The following is a 16,897-nucleotide window of genomic DNA, read 5'->3' as shown; positions in this document are numbered from 1 at the left end:
CTGCCACCTACAGTGCTGGCATCCCATGTGGGCACCAGTTCGAGTCCTGGCTGCTCTACTTCTGATCCAGCTCTCTGCTATGGCCTAGGAAAGCAGTAGAAGATGGCCCAAGTGCTTGGGTCCCTGCACCCACGTTGGAGACTGGGAAGAAGCTCCTGGCTCCTGGCTTCAGATTAGTGCAGCTCTGGCTGTTATGGCCAACTGGGGAGTGAATCAGCACATAGAAGACCTCTCTCTCTTTCTCTGCCTCTTCTATCTCTGTGTAACTCTTTCAAATAAATAAATAAATCTTTTTTTTAAAAAAAAAGATACACAAAAAGCTGAATGTAAGCTGAGTGCATCCACTTCCACCAGGAGAGGGATTCCGAGGAACACAGATGAAGGAAGAACAGGGAGGAAGAGGGAAGGTCAGAGAGCACGGCAGATGGGGTGTGGCACAGGCCGAGGAGGGCGAAGGTGAGGAGCCACCAGGCGATGGCCATTAGTGCAGCTCTGCTGGCCAGAAGGCCTACTGGGTGGCCACGCCTATGGCACAGCCTGAACGTGGCACAGCATGAGAACTCTGGTACCCTCCCAAGAAGGGCCCTGGAGGCTGTCTTTACTGAGACTGTTAATCTCATGGAGGTATAAAGTTCTAACTCAAGTCACAAAGGACTGAATGGTTTAGAAACACCAGTGATTACTATAACCTGGGAAGAACCAAAGTCTCTAAATGGCTAGGGAGATGGGGCCAAAGGTGAAGGAATCCAAACGGGGAAAAACTCAAACGCACAGTCTCATGCAATCAGCTAGTGGAGCAGCCTATTATCTCAGCCTCCAAGGAAAACAGTTTCCAAACAAGCAGTGAAAGAAAGCAATGAAATGCTGAAAAAGCCAATAATTTGGGACCAGTGTTGTGGCATAGCGGGTAAAGCACTGCCTGTAGTGTCAGTATCCCATGTGGGCTCCAGTTCGAGTTCTGGCTGCTCCACTACCTGTCCAGCTCTCTGCTATGGCCTGGGAAAGCAGTGGAAGATGGCCCAAGTGCTTGGGCCCCTGCACCCACGTGGGAGACCCGGAGGAAGCCCCTGGCTCCTGGTTTTGGACTGGTGCAGCTCCAGCTGTTGCAGCCAACTGGGGAGTGAATTAGCGGATGGAAAACCTCTCTCTCTCTCTCTCTCCCCCCTCTCTGTAACTCTGACTTTCAAATAAATAAAAATCATTTTTTTAAAAAAAGAAAAGCCAATAAGTTAAATAATGACAAAGAGGGGGCAGGTGTCATGGCACAGCAAGTTAAGCTACCACCTGCAATATCAGCATCCCACACAAATGCCAGTTCAGGTCCTGGTTGTTCCACTTCTGATCCAGCGCTGGGCTAATGCGCCTGGGAAAGTAGCAGCAGATGGCCCAAGTGCTTGGGCCCCTGCCACCCATGTTGGAGAACTGAATGGAGTTCCAGACTCCTGGCTTTAGCTTGGCCCAGCCCCAGCTGTTGTGGGTAGTTGGGGAGTGAACCAGCAGATGGAAGATCTCTCCCTGTGTCACTCTGCCTTTCAAATAAATACAATCAATCTTAAAAAAAAAAAAGTAGCAACAAAAACCAGAAATAGGAAGAGAAATTTAACCTGAAGCATACTGAAGTTAGAGGACAGGGTCAGAGCTCTCTACGAACCGAGTAACATAAACACTGTATGCCACCTCCCTGCCCCCCTTCCACTGGAACACACAGAGAAGGACCAACATCGAGAAAAAACAGGCAGCAAATACTCGTGCCCAACCCAGATAAGGGAGGGAGTCCAGCAGAACCTCATTCAGACAGTGTCTGCTCCAATTTACTAAAAATGGCCTAAGCATGCCAGGAAAGATGGATGTCTGTGCCTTTCAATCAGGGAGATTACTCACTCAAGGTATACAGTGAATTAAAGCACAATTTCTCAAAAGGAAGCCAAATAACTGGAACACACTGAACCTACCTACGGGTCCCTCTTCATTAGTTCAGCTGCTTTACAGCAACACTGGAGAACGACACAGTACCTTTGTAAGGAGCTAGCATATTACTAACTTATCTAAAAATCCCCTCAAAATTCAAACTATCTTGTAACTTATAATAACAGGCTCATGTGTAGGAGTCAGCATCGTAGTGTAGTGGGTGGGTGAAGCTGTAGCCCATAACGCTGGTATCCCACATCAGAATGCCAGTTTTTGTTGTTGTTGTTGTTGTTGTTTTTTGACAGGCAGAGTGGACAGTGAGAGAGAGAGACAGAGAGAAAGGTCTTCCTTTGCCGTTGGTTCACCCTCCAGTGGCCACCGCGGCTGGCGCACCGCGCTGATCCGATGGCAGGAGCCAGGTGCTTATCCTGGTCTCCCGTGGGGTGCAGGGCCCAAGGACGTGGGCCATCCTCCACTGCACTCCCTGGCCACAGCAGAGAGCTGGCCTGGAAGAGGGGCAACCGGGAAAGAATCCGGCGCCCCGACCGGGACTAGAACCCAGTGTGCCGGCGCTGCTAGGTGGAGGATTAGCCTAGTGAGCCGCGGCGCCGGCCAGAATGCCAGTTTTGAGCCCTGGGTGCTCCACTTCCAATCTAGCTCTCTACTAATGTGCCTGAGAAAGCAGTGGAAGAGGGCCCACATTATTTGGGCCCCAGGCACCCACAGGGGAGATCAGGATGGACTTCCTGGCTCTTGGTTTTAGCCTGGCCCAGTCCTGGCCATTATGGCCATTTGGGGAGTGAACCAATGGATGGAAGATCTCTCTCTCTCTCTGTTTCTCCCTCTCTGTCACTCTGCCTTTGAAATTATATATGTGTGTGTGTGAACATATATATGAAAAAATACATATATGTTCGTGTGTTACTAATGCAATGAATACAAACCACAAACTCAAACTGAACAGTTATACTATTAACTGATGTCAAAGGATGCAACGAACATCTGCAGAAGACACTCCTCAAAGCTCTGGAAAAAGGGCAGCCTGCTGAGCACACAGCCCGGAAGCCTGGCGGGATGCTGGAGCTGAAAGCTGAGTGTAGAGGGCCCACTTCCGGGCTGGGGAGCAGGGAGTGCACAGGCGAACCTGAAGGGGAGACCGCCACCTGCTGGACAGCATCTTCAAACTTCTGCCAGCGCAACCCGGCACTCGGCAATGCGCTGCAGAACAGGCCGCCTTTGTAGTCCAGGCACCAAATATACTTCTCGGAGACCGCCAAGCTGAGGATGCCGTAGCCAGGCCCAGAGTAGCCCATCCAGCTCTCTGCAAACTAACAACACAGAGCCGTGAGTTCCATGGCAGACAACCCGGTGGCATTTGTTGCGCTATTTTCAAAACAAAGTGAGGAGAATGTCATTCAACAGATACAGCTGACAGGCCTTTGAGAAGCCAGGCCCAGGCCACCCATGCTAACTGTGGCACCTCTATGTTTCTATAGAAACATTCTGGAATGAGAGCCGTTGCTCCCATGTGAAGACCCCATGATGGCCCTGGGTGGTCCTGGGCCACAGAGACCATCCTTCCTAGCTCGATGAAGACAGCATCACATTACATTAAAAGCTGCATCTCGATTTACACAGAGCTGTTATCTTCAAAACACGCATGCAAATCAGCTTGCTGTGTTATGGAGTGTTAGGGGAAGCAGCAGGACCGCTGTCTTTTCCTCATCATATTCTTTCAAGCACTGTCCACACGACATGTCTTGCAGGAAAGACTGGTAGTACTGTCTGACTTAATTTTGTACATTAATTTCATTGCTAGGATCCTTTTTAAAAAATCAAAGCTAAATAAAGTCCTTGCACTTTAACAGGTTGTAAAGGAAATCAACATTTCTGCACAAATGCCTACCCCTTCTCACCATGGCAAACCTAATCTGCTCCCTGACCCCCAATCCCAAAAGAAAACCCACAGCACTGTTTGGCCTTCCAGCTACCTGGAACACGGACGGGATGAAAGGGACAGGTTCCCACTCACCTGAGAAAGGGCTTTTCTAGATCCCTGGCTAGAATTCCAGTACTCACAGCCCAGACAGCATCTGCTTGGCTAAGACCCAGCCACTGGGTGGCAGCCCTGCGGTGGCTTCTCACAGCCTTGTACTTAGCTCAGCACCCCACCAGACTCCCCCTCAACCGTGCTGCTCTCAGTGTGTATCTGGCTCCCCGGGGACTCTGGGCCCACGCTGCTACCTCTGCACCGTAGGATCCCTAGCACAGATGCAGGGCCAGCAGGCAGGGCCAGAAAGAATGCAGATGCTCGAGGGAGGCCTGACCTCTGGCATTCCGTCCCAACCATTAGCAGGGCGCTTCACTTGCGAGGCATGATGGCACAGAGGATGCGGGCAGCCGGCCGAGGAGCCCTCTGCCCTTCACTGGCTATGTGCCTTGAGCAGGCCAGCAAGTGCTCTGAGCCTCTGCTGTAAAATGGCAACAAAAGCCCCTGTTCCCAGTTTTTGTACTGAGAGGTAAATGAGTACGTCACTACTTCAACTACTTAACTCACTACTGGTACTGAGAGACTCAGGCGAAGCACACAGGGCTGTGCGTGCAGTCAGAATCCACATCTCACTTCCATAGCTAGCAGGAACGGTATACAGGTTGAGTACCCCAATCCAAAACATCAAACAATAAATACACCAAAACCCCAAGCTTTCTGAGTACCAACATGATGCCACAAGTGGAAAACTACACCTGAATGACCTCCTGTGATGGGTTAAAGTCAAAATACAGGTACACTTGGGGCCAGCGCTGTGGTGCAGCAGGTTAATCCTCTACCTGTGGTGCCGGCATCCCAATTGGGTACCAGTTTGAGTCCTAGCTGCTTTACTTCTAATCCAGCTCTCTGCTGTGGCCTGGGAAAGCAGTAGAAGATGGCCCAAGTGCTTGGGCCCCTGTACCTGCATGGGAGACCATAAGAAGCACCTGGCTATTGGCTTCGGATCAGCATACCTCCAGCTGTTGTGGCCATTAGGGGAGTGAACCAACAGAAGGAAGGCCTTTCTCTCTGTCTCTACTTCTCTCTGTAACTCTGTCTTATAAATAAATAAATCTTTTAAAAAAATACAGGTACGCTAAAACTCTTGTATAAAATTACCTTGAGGCAGTGCGGATAAAGTATACATAAAACATAAACAAATTTTATGTTTAGAGTTGGGTCACCCCCCCCCCCGAAAAAAAAAAAACTGCATTGTATATATGCAGATATTGAGTCTGAAGCCCAAAACATTTTTGGTTCAGGCACTTCAGATAAGGGATATTCAACTTACAATTCAAGTTAGTTTTTAAACCAAATACATTTAGTAATAAGTATTTTCCAAGGGAAAAGTACTTTGAAAATAACTCTGCAATATAAAAATGCCCAAGAACAGTTAATAAGCATCTCCTAATTACATGGCTGGATGACCTCCGGGAGACTGGACACGCACAACCTGCACGGGGTACGGGAGGTGGACTGGGGTGCAGAGGACCTCAGGGCTGCTGTCTGGAGATCAGACAGCAGTTCTCTAAGTGGCTGCAGGCCCTGCTGCCTGAGGACGCGTGGGGAACCCACGCCTCCAACCCGCTCCAAGGCCTCTCCTACCTTGATCAGCAGTCCTCCCCTGAGACAGCTCACACTCACAGCCACACCCGCCTGGCCTTGCTGGGTCACAAGGAACAGAAAGACGCTGCTTTCATCAGTAAGAAGGGTTACTACTGAGGATGGCCAGCAGCAGCTCAAGCCGTGTAAGGGCTCCAGTGCTGGAATCCTGAAACCCAGACTTCAAAACATGCATGGCCTACACAGTTTTTAGTAGGAATATAATATAACCAGTCTCACCAGTGATTATCCTTAAGCAAGAAAAAAGCCACAGGTAACCAAGTGCCCCGTCTGAGCCCACGAACCTGATCTGACTTGAGCAGTCCAGTGGCATCCACTCCTGGCTGGCTCAGGTCTTGCAAGGAGCGACCAGCTCCAAGCTCGGTCACACTCGTCTCTGAGGAGGAGGAGGGGAGCCCGTGGGCGTAGATGTCCTCCTCATCACTGGACATCAGCGCTTGATCCTGTGGAGGTTGCTCAAGCCAAGGCTCGTGGGTACTGGCCACCAAGGCAGAGACCACAGGAGGCAGCTGTCCATGCGTGCTCCCTACGTCACACCCTGACGTGGATGTTTCTTTCTGACCTGTGTCGTCCTCCACGACAGCATGCCAGGGACTTGAGCCGAGATGGCAAGGGGCCCCAGTGTTGCTCAGGGTGTCCTGCTCTGTGCCAGGCTCCTTGGTGTTGCCTTCATCAACCCTTGTTGCAGGCAGCCCCTGCTCAGCACCTGGGCTCCAAAAGAGGCTAGACGGCTCCATGAGTGGTCCTGGGAGTGGGGCTTCAGAGAAAGTGCCTTGGGATGCATGGGGTTCTAGGATCACAAGTGCCTCAGCAGGGCCATTTTGTTCTTGGAAAGATAAGTGCTCAATGTTCAGTCCATCATCCACGGGAAGAGGCTCCTCTCCGAGCCCCGTGATGTCACTACCTCCCACATCTTCCCTTGAGAGCAGAGGCAAATCCAACCCTCCACTGAGCGCCTCCACCTCATGTATGCGGTCACACTGTGGAATGTTGGTTCTAACATCATTTTGTTCAGCCAGGAAATCAGGGGCAGACGCAGGTACCTCCAGGATGCTAAATGCTTCAGGGTCATTATGCTCCCGTAAGACCCCGTTCATCTCACCACTGAGGCTGCTTTCCTGGTCAGGAGATTCTGTGCTCAATGGCTCCACACTGCTGCCCAGGACACTGGGGCTCATGGACAGCAGGTCTGTGTTCAAGGACTGCGGGCTGTCACCAGGAAACTCAGAGCAGGGAGTTGATTCCAGCGAACTGTGATGGGTACTTCTGGTTCCACCTTCTAATTTAAAATAATAACATCCAAAAGAAGTTATGACTCTACATAAACATAAACAATAAGACATTAATTAAAAATAAATTTTTGGCTCAAGAAAGAAATGTATTTTAACTGAAGGATATTTACTTGATGAAGAATAAAACTTTTATGTACAAATTACCCTAGAGCAGTGATGTTTTACATGGATGCAAAGAATTCACACACTGATGGCATCAGAAGGAACAAGGGGAGAGGACATCATCAGGTTAAGCCCCCAGCCGTGGTGCCAGCATCCCACATCCCAGCTGCTCCACTTCCAATCCAGCTCCGTGCTAATGGTGGGAGACTCGGATCAAGTTCCACGCTCCTGGCTTACAGGCATGGCCACTGTGGCCATTTGGGGAGTGAACCAGTAGATGGAAGAGCTTTCTTGTCTCTTCCTCTAACTCTGTAGCTCTTTCAAATAAATAAATCTTAAAACAAAAGAATAACAAGGGGAGAAAGTGGATGTTCAAACAGATCAGACTGATTTTTGAAAATCAGGAAGATGCTCAGGAATTTGGTAACAGTTCCCGGCAACATGGCAGTGGTCCTTAGCTAATGAGGCTTAACAGGTAACAAGCATTAAAATGTTTGAAAAAATTCAATGTCAGGGTTGGAACTGTAGCAGCAGGCCATCCCTAGTTCAAGTCCCAGCGGCTCCACGTCTGATCCACCTCCCTGCTAATGCACCTGGAAAAGCCGCGGAGGACGGCTCCAGTGCTTGAGCCCTGCCATCTGTGTGGGAGACCTAGTGGAGTTTTGGGCTCCCAGCTTTGGCTTGGACCAGCCCTGGCCATTGTGGCTATTTGAGGAGTGAACAAGCAGATGTATTATCTCTCTGTCTCTCCTTCTGTTGCTTTGCCTTTCAAACAAATAAATACATCTTTAAAAATCAACATCACATCTCATATTTAGCAACATATCCAATACTAGATGTACAATACCCCACCTATATACCCAGCAAAACTCTTCCTATTTCAGTGCCTTTCTACCCATCTTCATTGATTCTCTGGTCTAACAAATGATATACATGGACAAATCAACACTTTCATTTAATTACTGAAAGGCTGGACAGGCATTTGGCCTACCAGGCCAACATCCCATATGGAGTACCTGGGTTTGAATTTAGGCTCCACTACCAATTCCAGCCTCCTGCTAACGTGCACCCTGGAAGGCAGCAGATGATGCCTCAAGTAATCAGTCCCTGCAACCCACATGGGCGACTCAGATTGAGGTTCCAGCTCTCAGCACCGCCTGGCCCAGCCCTAGCTTGATGAGTGAACAAGCAGATGGGAGCTCTCTCTGCCTCTCAAGTAAGCTAAAAATATTATTTTCATATTTCCATTATAAAATAAATAAAAACACTGAAGAGTAGAAATCCCAGGAGGCAGTGCTGTGGCGTCGTGGGTAAAGCCGCAGTCTGCAGTGCCAGCATCCCATGTGGCACTGGTTCAAGTCCAGGCTGCTCCAATCCCCATCTAGATCTCTGCTATGGCCTAGGAAAGCAGTGGAAAATGGCCCAAGTCCTTGGGCCCCTGCACCCTCATGGGAGATCCAGAAGAAGCTTCTGGCTCCTGGCTTCGGACAGGCTCAGCTCTGGCCGTTGCAGCCATTTGGGGAGTAAACCAGCAGATGGAAGATTCTCTCTCTCTGCCTCTGCCTCTCTGTAACTCTGCCTTTCAAATAAATAAACAAATCTTAAAAAAAAAAAAAAATCTCAGAGCTTAACTTTACGCGAGTGCGCAGATGTGAGACTGCAGAGGTCATGGACATCTGTGTGCATGGGTGCACATGTGCATGTGTGCACTGTTTGCTAATGTGTGGAATATCTCACAGTAAAACTCCTCTGGGGAGAGAGTGCAATTATTTCTGGAAGGCCCTCTGCTTTTCAATGAGCAGGCAAGGCTCACTCAGTGAGAAGCAGCGTTTCTATCATGGGCAGATATGCAACGTCCACAGTGTGGGAAAACGCCCCCACGTGAGCGCGTGCGTCAGTGCGTGCTACACCACCAGTGGTACCTGTCTTCTTCCTCCTCCTCTTCTTTTTCACCCTGATAGGTTTCACAACAAGCTCCTGGTCAAAGTCTTCCGAGCTGATGACACTGAACCTCTGTGAGGAGGGCTGGCTGCCCTTTCTTGGCTCAGCTGTGTGGAGCCCGGAGCCACTGTCGGTGGAGTTGAGAGAACTGCTCCTGCTCCGGGGCTCGCTGGCTGCCGAGCTGGCCACAGAAGAGCCCCTGAGCCTTGTCTCAGACGTGGTGGCCCCTGCTGGCTTCTCCACTCGCTGTGCTTGGGCTCGCTCTGAGCATCCGGATGCGTCCAGGCCATCTCTCACTGAGAAAGAACAGTCTGGATTTACTCCTCTTACCTAAGAGTAAGTCGCTCTGCACTGACTCAGGTTTGCTAGCTCTAAAAACTGGCTATTGCAGAGAACTTGAGGCTCCAGCCTGCTGAGGAACTGAACAATTCTAGACTCACAGACACCAGCAAAACTAAAGGAATGGCAAAGAAGATCCAAGAAACGATTTTGCTTCTTCAGGAAGCTCTTACAAAAACCAGTAAAACGGGAGCCAGCGTTGTGGTGTAGCCGCCACCTGTGATGCTGGTATCCCATATGGGTATCTGTTAGAGTCCCAGCTGCTCTACTTCTGATCCAGCTCCCTACCAATGTGCCTGGGAAGGCAAAAGCAGATGGCCCAAGTGCTTGGGCCCATGCAACCACATGGGAGACCTGAAGAAGCTCCTGGTTCCTGGCGTCAGCCTGGCATAGCCCTAGCCATTGTAGCCATTTGGGGAGTGAACCAGTGAACGGAAGACTTCTCTCTCTGTCAAATATATAAATAAATGCTAAAAAAATGGTAAAATAATTCACCATAATCATCTCTTGCAAATAACTCAACAGGAAGGGGGTACAACCAAGTATGCAACATTTTCTACTTTAATTCACAAATTCTTTATATAGGAGAAATGACTGTGTATAAAAATGTATTTAATTACACTTCATACCTAGACTATGCCTTGAATATACTTTAGTATTACTCAATGGATATTTAAAAAACATATGTGCACCTTTAATTAAATTAGTTGAAATCAAGAATAAAAGGTAACTGCCATGACAACAAACTCAAGGCAGAGGACGCCACGGAGGTCAGTGTCCTTAGAAGCAACAAGTGGAGGGAGGATCAGGAGGCAGAGTGAGAGTCCCTCTGCTGTGTGCAGTGAGCTTCCCACTGCAGAGCGCATCCGCCTCTCCACCCGACACCAGAGGGCCCCAGAGCCACGACGGGTCCAGGGGCAGGATCCTCAACACAAGCCTTCAGACCACCTTTTTGTTAGCAAGTAGCCACTGTGTGCCCGACACTGTCTAGGGGCTGGGAGCTGGCAGTCAACGTACCATGGGAACCCCTGCCCTTCTGCTGTCAACATTTCACTAGGGGGAGCCCTCACTGGGGCAGGCTGTAGGCCATGGAGTATGCACTGGAGGGGCAGGACTCCACTCTGACACGGCACATCAGAGATCATACAAGTTAAGTTAGTGGTAGATCTCAGGCTAGAGCTGCACTATCTAAACAGCCACTAGTCACAGCTACCAGTTTAAATCCTAGTCAATTAAAATTAAACAAAATTTAAAATTCAGTTCTCCACATTTCATGTGGAAAAGAAAGCTTAACAGACTTGGAGCATTTTCACCAATGAAATGCTAGAACCCGCCACTACATGCACCGTAACCTATATTGCCTTTTGATCACAGTTTTAAAAAGTGACCGTGCTCAGACGTAAAATCAGCACTTGTTCATTTCTTATAAAAACTATCACACTGTGGCCGGCGCCGAGGCTCAATAGGCTAATCCTCTGCCTTGTGGCGCCGGCACGCCGGGTTCTAGTCCCGGTCGGGGCGCCGGATTCTGTCCCAGTTGCCCCTCTTCCAGGCCAGCTCTCTGCTGTGGCCAGGGAGTGCAGTGGAAGATGGCCCAAGTGCTTGGGCCCTGCACCCCATGGGAGACCAGGAGAAGCACCTGGCTCCTGCCATCGGATCAGCGCGGTGCGCTGGCCGCAGTGTGCCGGCTGCGGAGGCCATTGGAGGGAGAACCAACGGCAAAAGGAAGACCTTTTTCTCTGTCTCTCTCTCTCACTGTCCACTCTGCCTGTCAAAAAAAAAAAAAAAAAAAAAAAGAAAGAAAAAAAAAAGAAAAAAAAACTATCACACTGTAATGCTCATCCCAACTTGTCTCATGACATAAGGGGTGTGTGGTAACAAGGAGGAAGAGGACAAAGGGACCTGCAGAGCTGCCGCTGCCACTGGCAGGACAAGTGTACCAAGGAGCCCCAGGCACATAAAGCGCTGTGGCCGGTGTGCATGTGTCCATGAGAATACATGTTATACTCTGTTCATTCAAGCATGGGTCTGCAAAAAGTGTCCAAGAAAAGTCAAAAGCAGAGAAAAATCAATCTTGCAAGGAGGAACCATGTGAGGAATAAAACACATGCCCCGTGACAGATCTAAATGCTCTGAAACCTGATGCAAACTAGTCCCTCCCACTGCCTCCTGCTGAGTGTCAGGGACCATTCATTGTTTCTCGTTCTTTCTACTCATCCAACCTCATACTTCCCACACTCACAATCCAACTCTACCAAATCTGAAATGGTGACCTGGGCCTTAAAGTAACTTTCAAGACAAATACTGTCAACATTATTTTAAGAATCAAAGGAAAACTTCCAAATACCTTCTTGCTTAAATAAGCATGCAATCACTGAACTAGCCAAACAGTGGTAAGTTTTATATTTTGCAAACTGCAACTGCATACCACAGAGTGCAGCATTTCTCATCAAATACATGGTACTTTCTATATTGAATACAAACCTATTGATGCTAGTCCTTCAGGCTTGCTTGAAATCCTTATAATGTTCCTATCTCCCTTTAAGAAAAATATTTCATTTTCTGTGCAGGAAACAGACACAATATCACCTGATCCTTCCAAACCAGCAATTGTAGCCTGTCAAAAACAAAAACACAAAACAAGGTTATTTTAACAGTTCAAAACATGTAAGAAAACATGCAAAAGTCCAAAGAAGTTAAATCATACTTGTACTTGCTTAGAATTTCAGGAACACTCTCTGAGTAATTCAACCTAAAGTTATAGTCTCTGTCTTATGTGTGACCTCAGCAGTAAAATGGTAAAACACAAAGAGAACAAAACAGACTAAGAGCCTGGCCTCTCCCAACCCCTACGGAGTGAACACACCCTCCTGGCAAGGCGGGGGCCTTTGCAACCTGCGGCCTGCCTTGGCCATGCTTCTCACGTGCAAAGTGTTGTCTACACCCCAGCCGGGTGCTCCACGTTCATGTGTTCGGCCTGTGCTACTGTCTGCATGGATTCTTTTCCTGTCCCTGTTCACTGGGGAGTTCCGATGCCTTTCATTCACCCCTCCCCCAAAGAAGCCTCCTTGACAAGTCTGCCCTCCACGGGCGCTGCCCAGCCGCTCGCAGCTCTAAGCGAGCCTGTGTGGCATGTCATTCACGGGTCACAACAGGCGAGACTCCCCCACTCTGTGCACACCTGTAAGAGCCTAGTGTTCCCTGCAGTTCACAGCTTTGGAATGAATAGTGAAGAGAGGATTCCCCAGCATCATCTGAAAACAGACGACAACAAACACAAGGTGTCCTGAGCCCACAGCAACCACAGGTGCTGCTTTTCAGTGAATGACGCAGGTAAAAGTTCACTGTACAACACAGAATGTCTAAGTTCTTTGTTAACTTTTCAAAAACCCCTGATGAGAGGCCAGAAACATGATGTTACTTTCTGAAAGCTGCCAATCCTGCTGCTGCCGGAGTTCAGACTGCAGTGGTGGCCAGCAGCGCCTCATCACGGATGCCCTGTCTTCACTTCCTGCCTATAAAATGAAGTTAATTATTCCTACTACATGAAGCACTGGGTAAGTATTTAGATGGAAAGAACTGGTGCAAAATTACAAAGTATCTTGATGCCATTAATTAATAAGTACATTTATGTTCAAAAGGCATAGAGCTGAGTTCTCTATATCCCGGGGAAGAATACAAAAATGTCTTTCAGGCCGGCGCCGCGGCTCACTAGGCTAATCCTCCGCCTAGCGGCACCGGCACACCAGGTTCTAGTCCCGGTCGGGGCGCCGGATTCTGTCCCGGTTGCCCCTCTTCCAGGCCAGCTCTCTGCTGTGGCCAGGGAGGGCAGTGGAGGATGGCCCAGGTGCTTGGGCCCTGCACCCCATGGGAGACCAGGAAAAGCACCTGGCTCCTGGCTCCTGCCATCGGATCAGCGCGGTGCGCCGGCCGCAGCGGCCATTAGAGGGTGAACCAACGGCAAAGGAAGACCTTTCTCTCTGTCTCTCTCTCTCACTGTCCACTCTGCCTGTCCAAAAAAAAAAAAAAAGTCTTTCAAAAGACTGCTAAGAAAAGAAACAAAAGCAGGTATAAAAGGCACATTGGTGATCTCCCTTATCTAATACTTCCTGGGCTTCTGCCCCACTGCATAGAGAAGGAACCCAGGCTCATTCAGACAACAAATTCCTAGAAGGTTCTAGTCTGGATCTGCATTCTTGAGTCATTCTCTTTATACTAAACCAGTGTCACCAGGTTTACTTTCTGAAAAGAGGCAGTGTGGCAGGAATGGGCAGGCTGGCATGGTCTGGAGTCTGGGAGTGAGGAGTGAAGATGACGAGGTAAGGGGTCATCTTGAGAAAGGGCAAAAGCTGCACTCCTAAGACCAACAGAAACTAAGCCAAACAGCTTAAAAGATTTATTTATTTGAAAGACAGTGACAGAGAGATGGGAAGATAAAAAGAGTCGAAGAGACCTTCCATCTTCTGGTTTACTCCTAAAAAGGTTGGAACAGCTGGGCCAGGCTAAAGCCAGGTGTCAGGAGCTCCATCCAGGTCTCCTACATGGTAGCAGGGCCCCAAGCCCTTGGGCCATCTGCTACTGCTTTCCCAGGCACATTAGCAGGAAGCTGGATCAGAAGTGGAGCAGCCAGGACCTGAACCAGTGCTCTGATATGGGATGCAGGTGTTGCATGCAGTGGCTTACCACACTGTGCCACAACACTGGCCCCTAAACAGTGCTGTGAAAGCGTGTAAGTTTGTGTCCTGTGACAATCTTGCATCATCCCGATGTAAGCAGAACTGTTTCCTACAAGGCATGTCACTAAGGGCTAGATGTTTCCGCAGTGTTGAAATGATCCCTTGGGACACCTGTACTCCATAATGAAGTGCCTGGGTTCCATTATAGCTACGTTCTTAACTTCTTCCTACTACACAACACGGGAGGCATCCAGCAATGGCTCAAATATCTGGGTCCCTGCAACCCACAGAGAGACCTGAATGGAGTCCAGGCTCCTGGCTTCAGCCCGGCCCAGCCCTGGCTGTTGTAGGCATTCTGGGAGTGAACCAGAAGATGGACATTCTCTCTCTGTGCCTTTCAAACAAAAACAAACATAAACACTGAGACATTCCATTAAGTTAAAAAAAAAGCCAAAATAATATGGCTCCAGTTCAGCAAGAACAAGGAAAAACATGAGATGGAAAACAAGCTAAAGGCAGCGACGAGACCCGGCACTGCCCCGTGAGGGCGTGGGGACGCCTCTGCTCTGTTACTGCAGCTCTCAGGCTGCAGTCCTCAGCAAATCTGCTCTTCCAAATTTGGAAGTCAGAAAAAATGTGAGCCAACTAGATAATAAAGAACAAGTTTAATTTTATGCTTAAGTACAAAAAACCATAATTTCCTGGCAAGAGATAGGACTGTGAATATAAAAACCAAATCATTTTTTCAAACTTACAAAAAGTCCCAAGCCCTGACTTTGTCTACCAGACTGGCCCAAAGGAAAAAAATGGAGCATTAAAATCAACACAGTGGGGCCAGTGCTGTGGTATAGAAGGTTAAGCCTCTGCCTGTAGTGCTGGCATCCCATATGGCACCAGTTCGAGTCCCAGCTATTCCACTTCTGATCCAGCTCCTTGCTAATGGCCTGGGAAAGCAGTAGAAGATGGCCCATGTGCTTGGGCCCCCGTACTCATGTGGGAGACCTGGAAGAAGGTCCTGGCTTCAGACCAGCCCAGCCCCAGCCAATGCGGCCATTTAGGGAGTGAACCAGCAGATGTAAGACCTCTTTCTCTGTCTCTCCCTCTGTCTGTCTGTAACTCTTTTTCACAAACAAATAAATATTTTTAAAAATCAACATAGTGCCTTCTTTGGCACTGTGAGCTCTGAGGCAGAACAGCCAGGATCAATCTTCCCCTGCCTGCAGACTCCACGTACCTGGTTGATGGTGTCCAGGAGATAGATGCTGTATTCATTCCAACTCAACACCCAGCCTTCCTGAAAGAAACAGGAAACAAGGCCCAGGTGTTTCTCAGACAAGCTGCAACTTCCCCTGTGGGAGGGCTCCAGGCGAGGGTACAGTTCAAAAGGCTTCACACCTCCAGCAAAAACATCTTTTAGGATAAATGTGGCTTGAACGGTTCCATGGACGTCAGCCTTCCACAGCCGGAGCCCAGGTCTCGAGGCGTACAAGGTTAGATCGCTTTGCTTACAGAGTCCTGGTATAAAACAAGCACCAAATTTCCCAGTACTAAAATTAGAGGAAAGAAAGAAAAAGAAAATGCCAGACATGGGCTGATTTGAAGTGATACAGTTGTCAACCCCTGATGCTAACTATGACAAGAACTTTTGTCTGAAAGCTAAATGAGCCTCCCCCCACTTTACCTACTGCTTGACCACACTGTCACTCCTGTATCCACAGAGGTGCTACCGCGGCCTCCTAAGTGGACACCTGCTAGGCACAGCCTCTGGCTTCACGGAGGCCACTGGGCTCTTGCTGCCTCCTGTGGCTTGAGCTCCACTCTGCTGTTTACTTCCCACCACGAGCCGGAGAGACAAGTGTTACGACTAGGAGACAGCGGACTGCCGCCCTCCTGCTGCTCTGAAACTCCGCTCCATCTCACCACCCTGCACCACTGGGGCACACTGCCAAGCAGGCAACTCCTCTCCACTCCTGTCGCTGCCCCGCGAGCCCTGTGAGCTCACCGGGTGGGCCGTTTCCCTTCCAGGTGTCCCCAGGCCTGACCCCTGTGTTCCTTTAATAAATAATGAAATGGCTGGCAGAGTAGTATGAGTTGTGAAAGAACAAGAACCAGTGTGTTCCCAGGCTCCACCCTGGATGCAGGAACCAAACCCGCACGACTTACAGTGCTGCAGCTCTCTCGCGTGCTCGTGGTTCTGGCCTGTGTACCCAGCCACGGCCACCGGACTGGACGCTGTGCTTGTCACTCCCTGGCTCTTACCAATGGGATAGTCTCATATCTATCTATAGTCCCTGGCACTTAGTAGCGTCTTTCACTTTTATTCAAAAATAGTAAGATGCTATTTGTATTCTTTCGCCATTTGTTTCTTTTCATTTAACATTTTGTTTCTAAAATATATACTCATTGATAAAAAACTTTAGCACTCATTTTCACTGCTGCATATATTCCATAATTTATTTGCTTTCTTATTTATGAGTATTTATTATTTTTTCTCTTTTAATGTTTTAAAAAATGGTACAACGGGCATTTTTATACATATCTCTTACACAGGTGCTAAGAGTTTGTCAAGGATATTTTTCAGTGGAATTGTTGGGTTTTGAAACCATATTCAAATTTAAAAGGTAATTTTGGGGCTAGCACTGTGGCATAGGGGCTAAGCCTCTGCTTGCAGTGCCAGCATCCCATATGAGTACCAGTTCTAGTCCTAGCTGCTCCTCTTCCAATCCAATTTTCTGCTATAGTCTCAGAAAGGAGTAGAAGATGGCCCAAGTGCTTGGGCCCCTGTACCTGTGTGGGAGACCCAGAAGAAACTCCTAGCTTAGGATCAGCCCAGCTCTAGCTGTTGCAGTCATCTAGGGAAGGAATCAATGGATGGAAGACCTTCTCTCTGCCTCTCCCTCTCTCTGTAACTCTACCTCTCAAATAAATAACATAAATAAAATCTTAGGGAAAAAAGTAATTTCAGGGTTAGCACTGTGACATGATGG

At 48.8% G+C, this 16,897-nt stretch overlaps 1 protein-coding gene across 17 annotated transcripts in view; it reads right to left on the bottom strand.

The window, feature by feature from the left end:
- Nucleotides 1-16,897, bottom strand: part of TECPR2 (tectonin beta-propeller repeat containing 2) — a 121,239-nt gene that overhangs the window by 51,782 nt on the left and 52,560 nt on the right. For 15 of the 17 annotated variants that reach the window (XR_007915142.3, XM_051834821.3, XM_051834827.3 and 12 more), the window contains 5 exons: nt 15,145-15,457; nt 11,719-11,851; nt 8,877-9,191; nt 5,845-6,839; nt 3,053-3,236 (listed from right to left, as the gene is read on the bottom strand). Coding sequence is in view for 16 of the 17 variants with exons in the window: in XM_051834821.3 (XP_051690781.3) it covers nt 3,053-3,236; nt 5,845-6,839; nt 8,877-9,191; nt 11,719-11,851; nt 15,145-15,457 (1,940 nt within the window). In the remaining variant the exon portion in view is untranslated. The remainder of the gene's footprint in view (nt 1-3,052; nt 3,237-5,844; nt 6,840-8,876; nt 9,192-11,718; nt 11,852-15,144; nt 15,458-16,897) is intronic. The other 2 variants (XM_089322740.1, XM_089322741.1) reach the window with 1 other exon arrangement.

The sequence above is a fragment of the Oryctolagus cuniculus genome, chromosome 20 (genome assembly GCF_051225735.1).
Source record: "Oryctolagus cuniculus isolate XC-2025 breed Fujian yellow rabbit chromosome 20, ASM5122573v1, whole genome shotgun sequence".
NCBI lineage: Eukaryota > Metazoa > Chordata > Mammalia > Lagomorpha > Leporidae > Oryctolagus > Oryctolagus cuniculus.
Note: the sequence above shows the minus strand (reverse complement) of the source record. Positions and strands in the feature narration are given on the sequence as shown.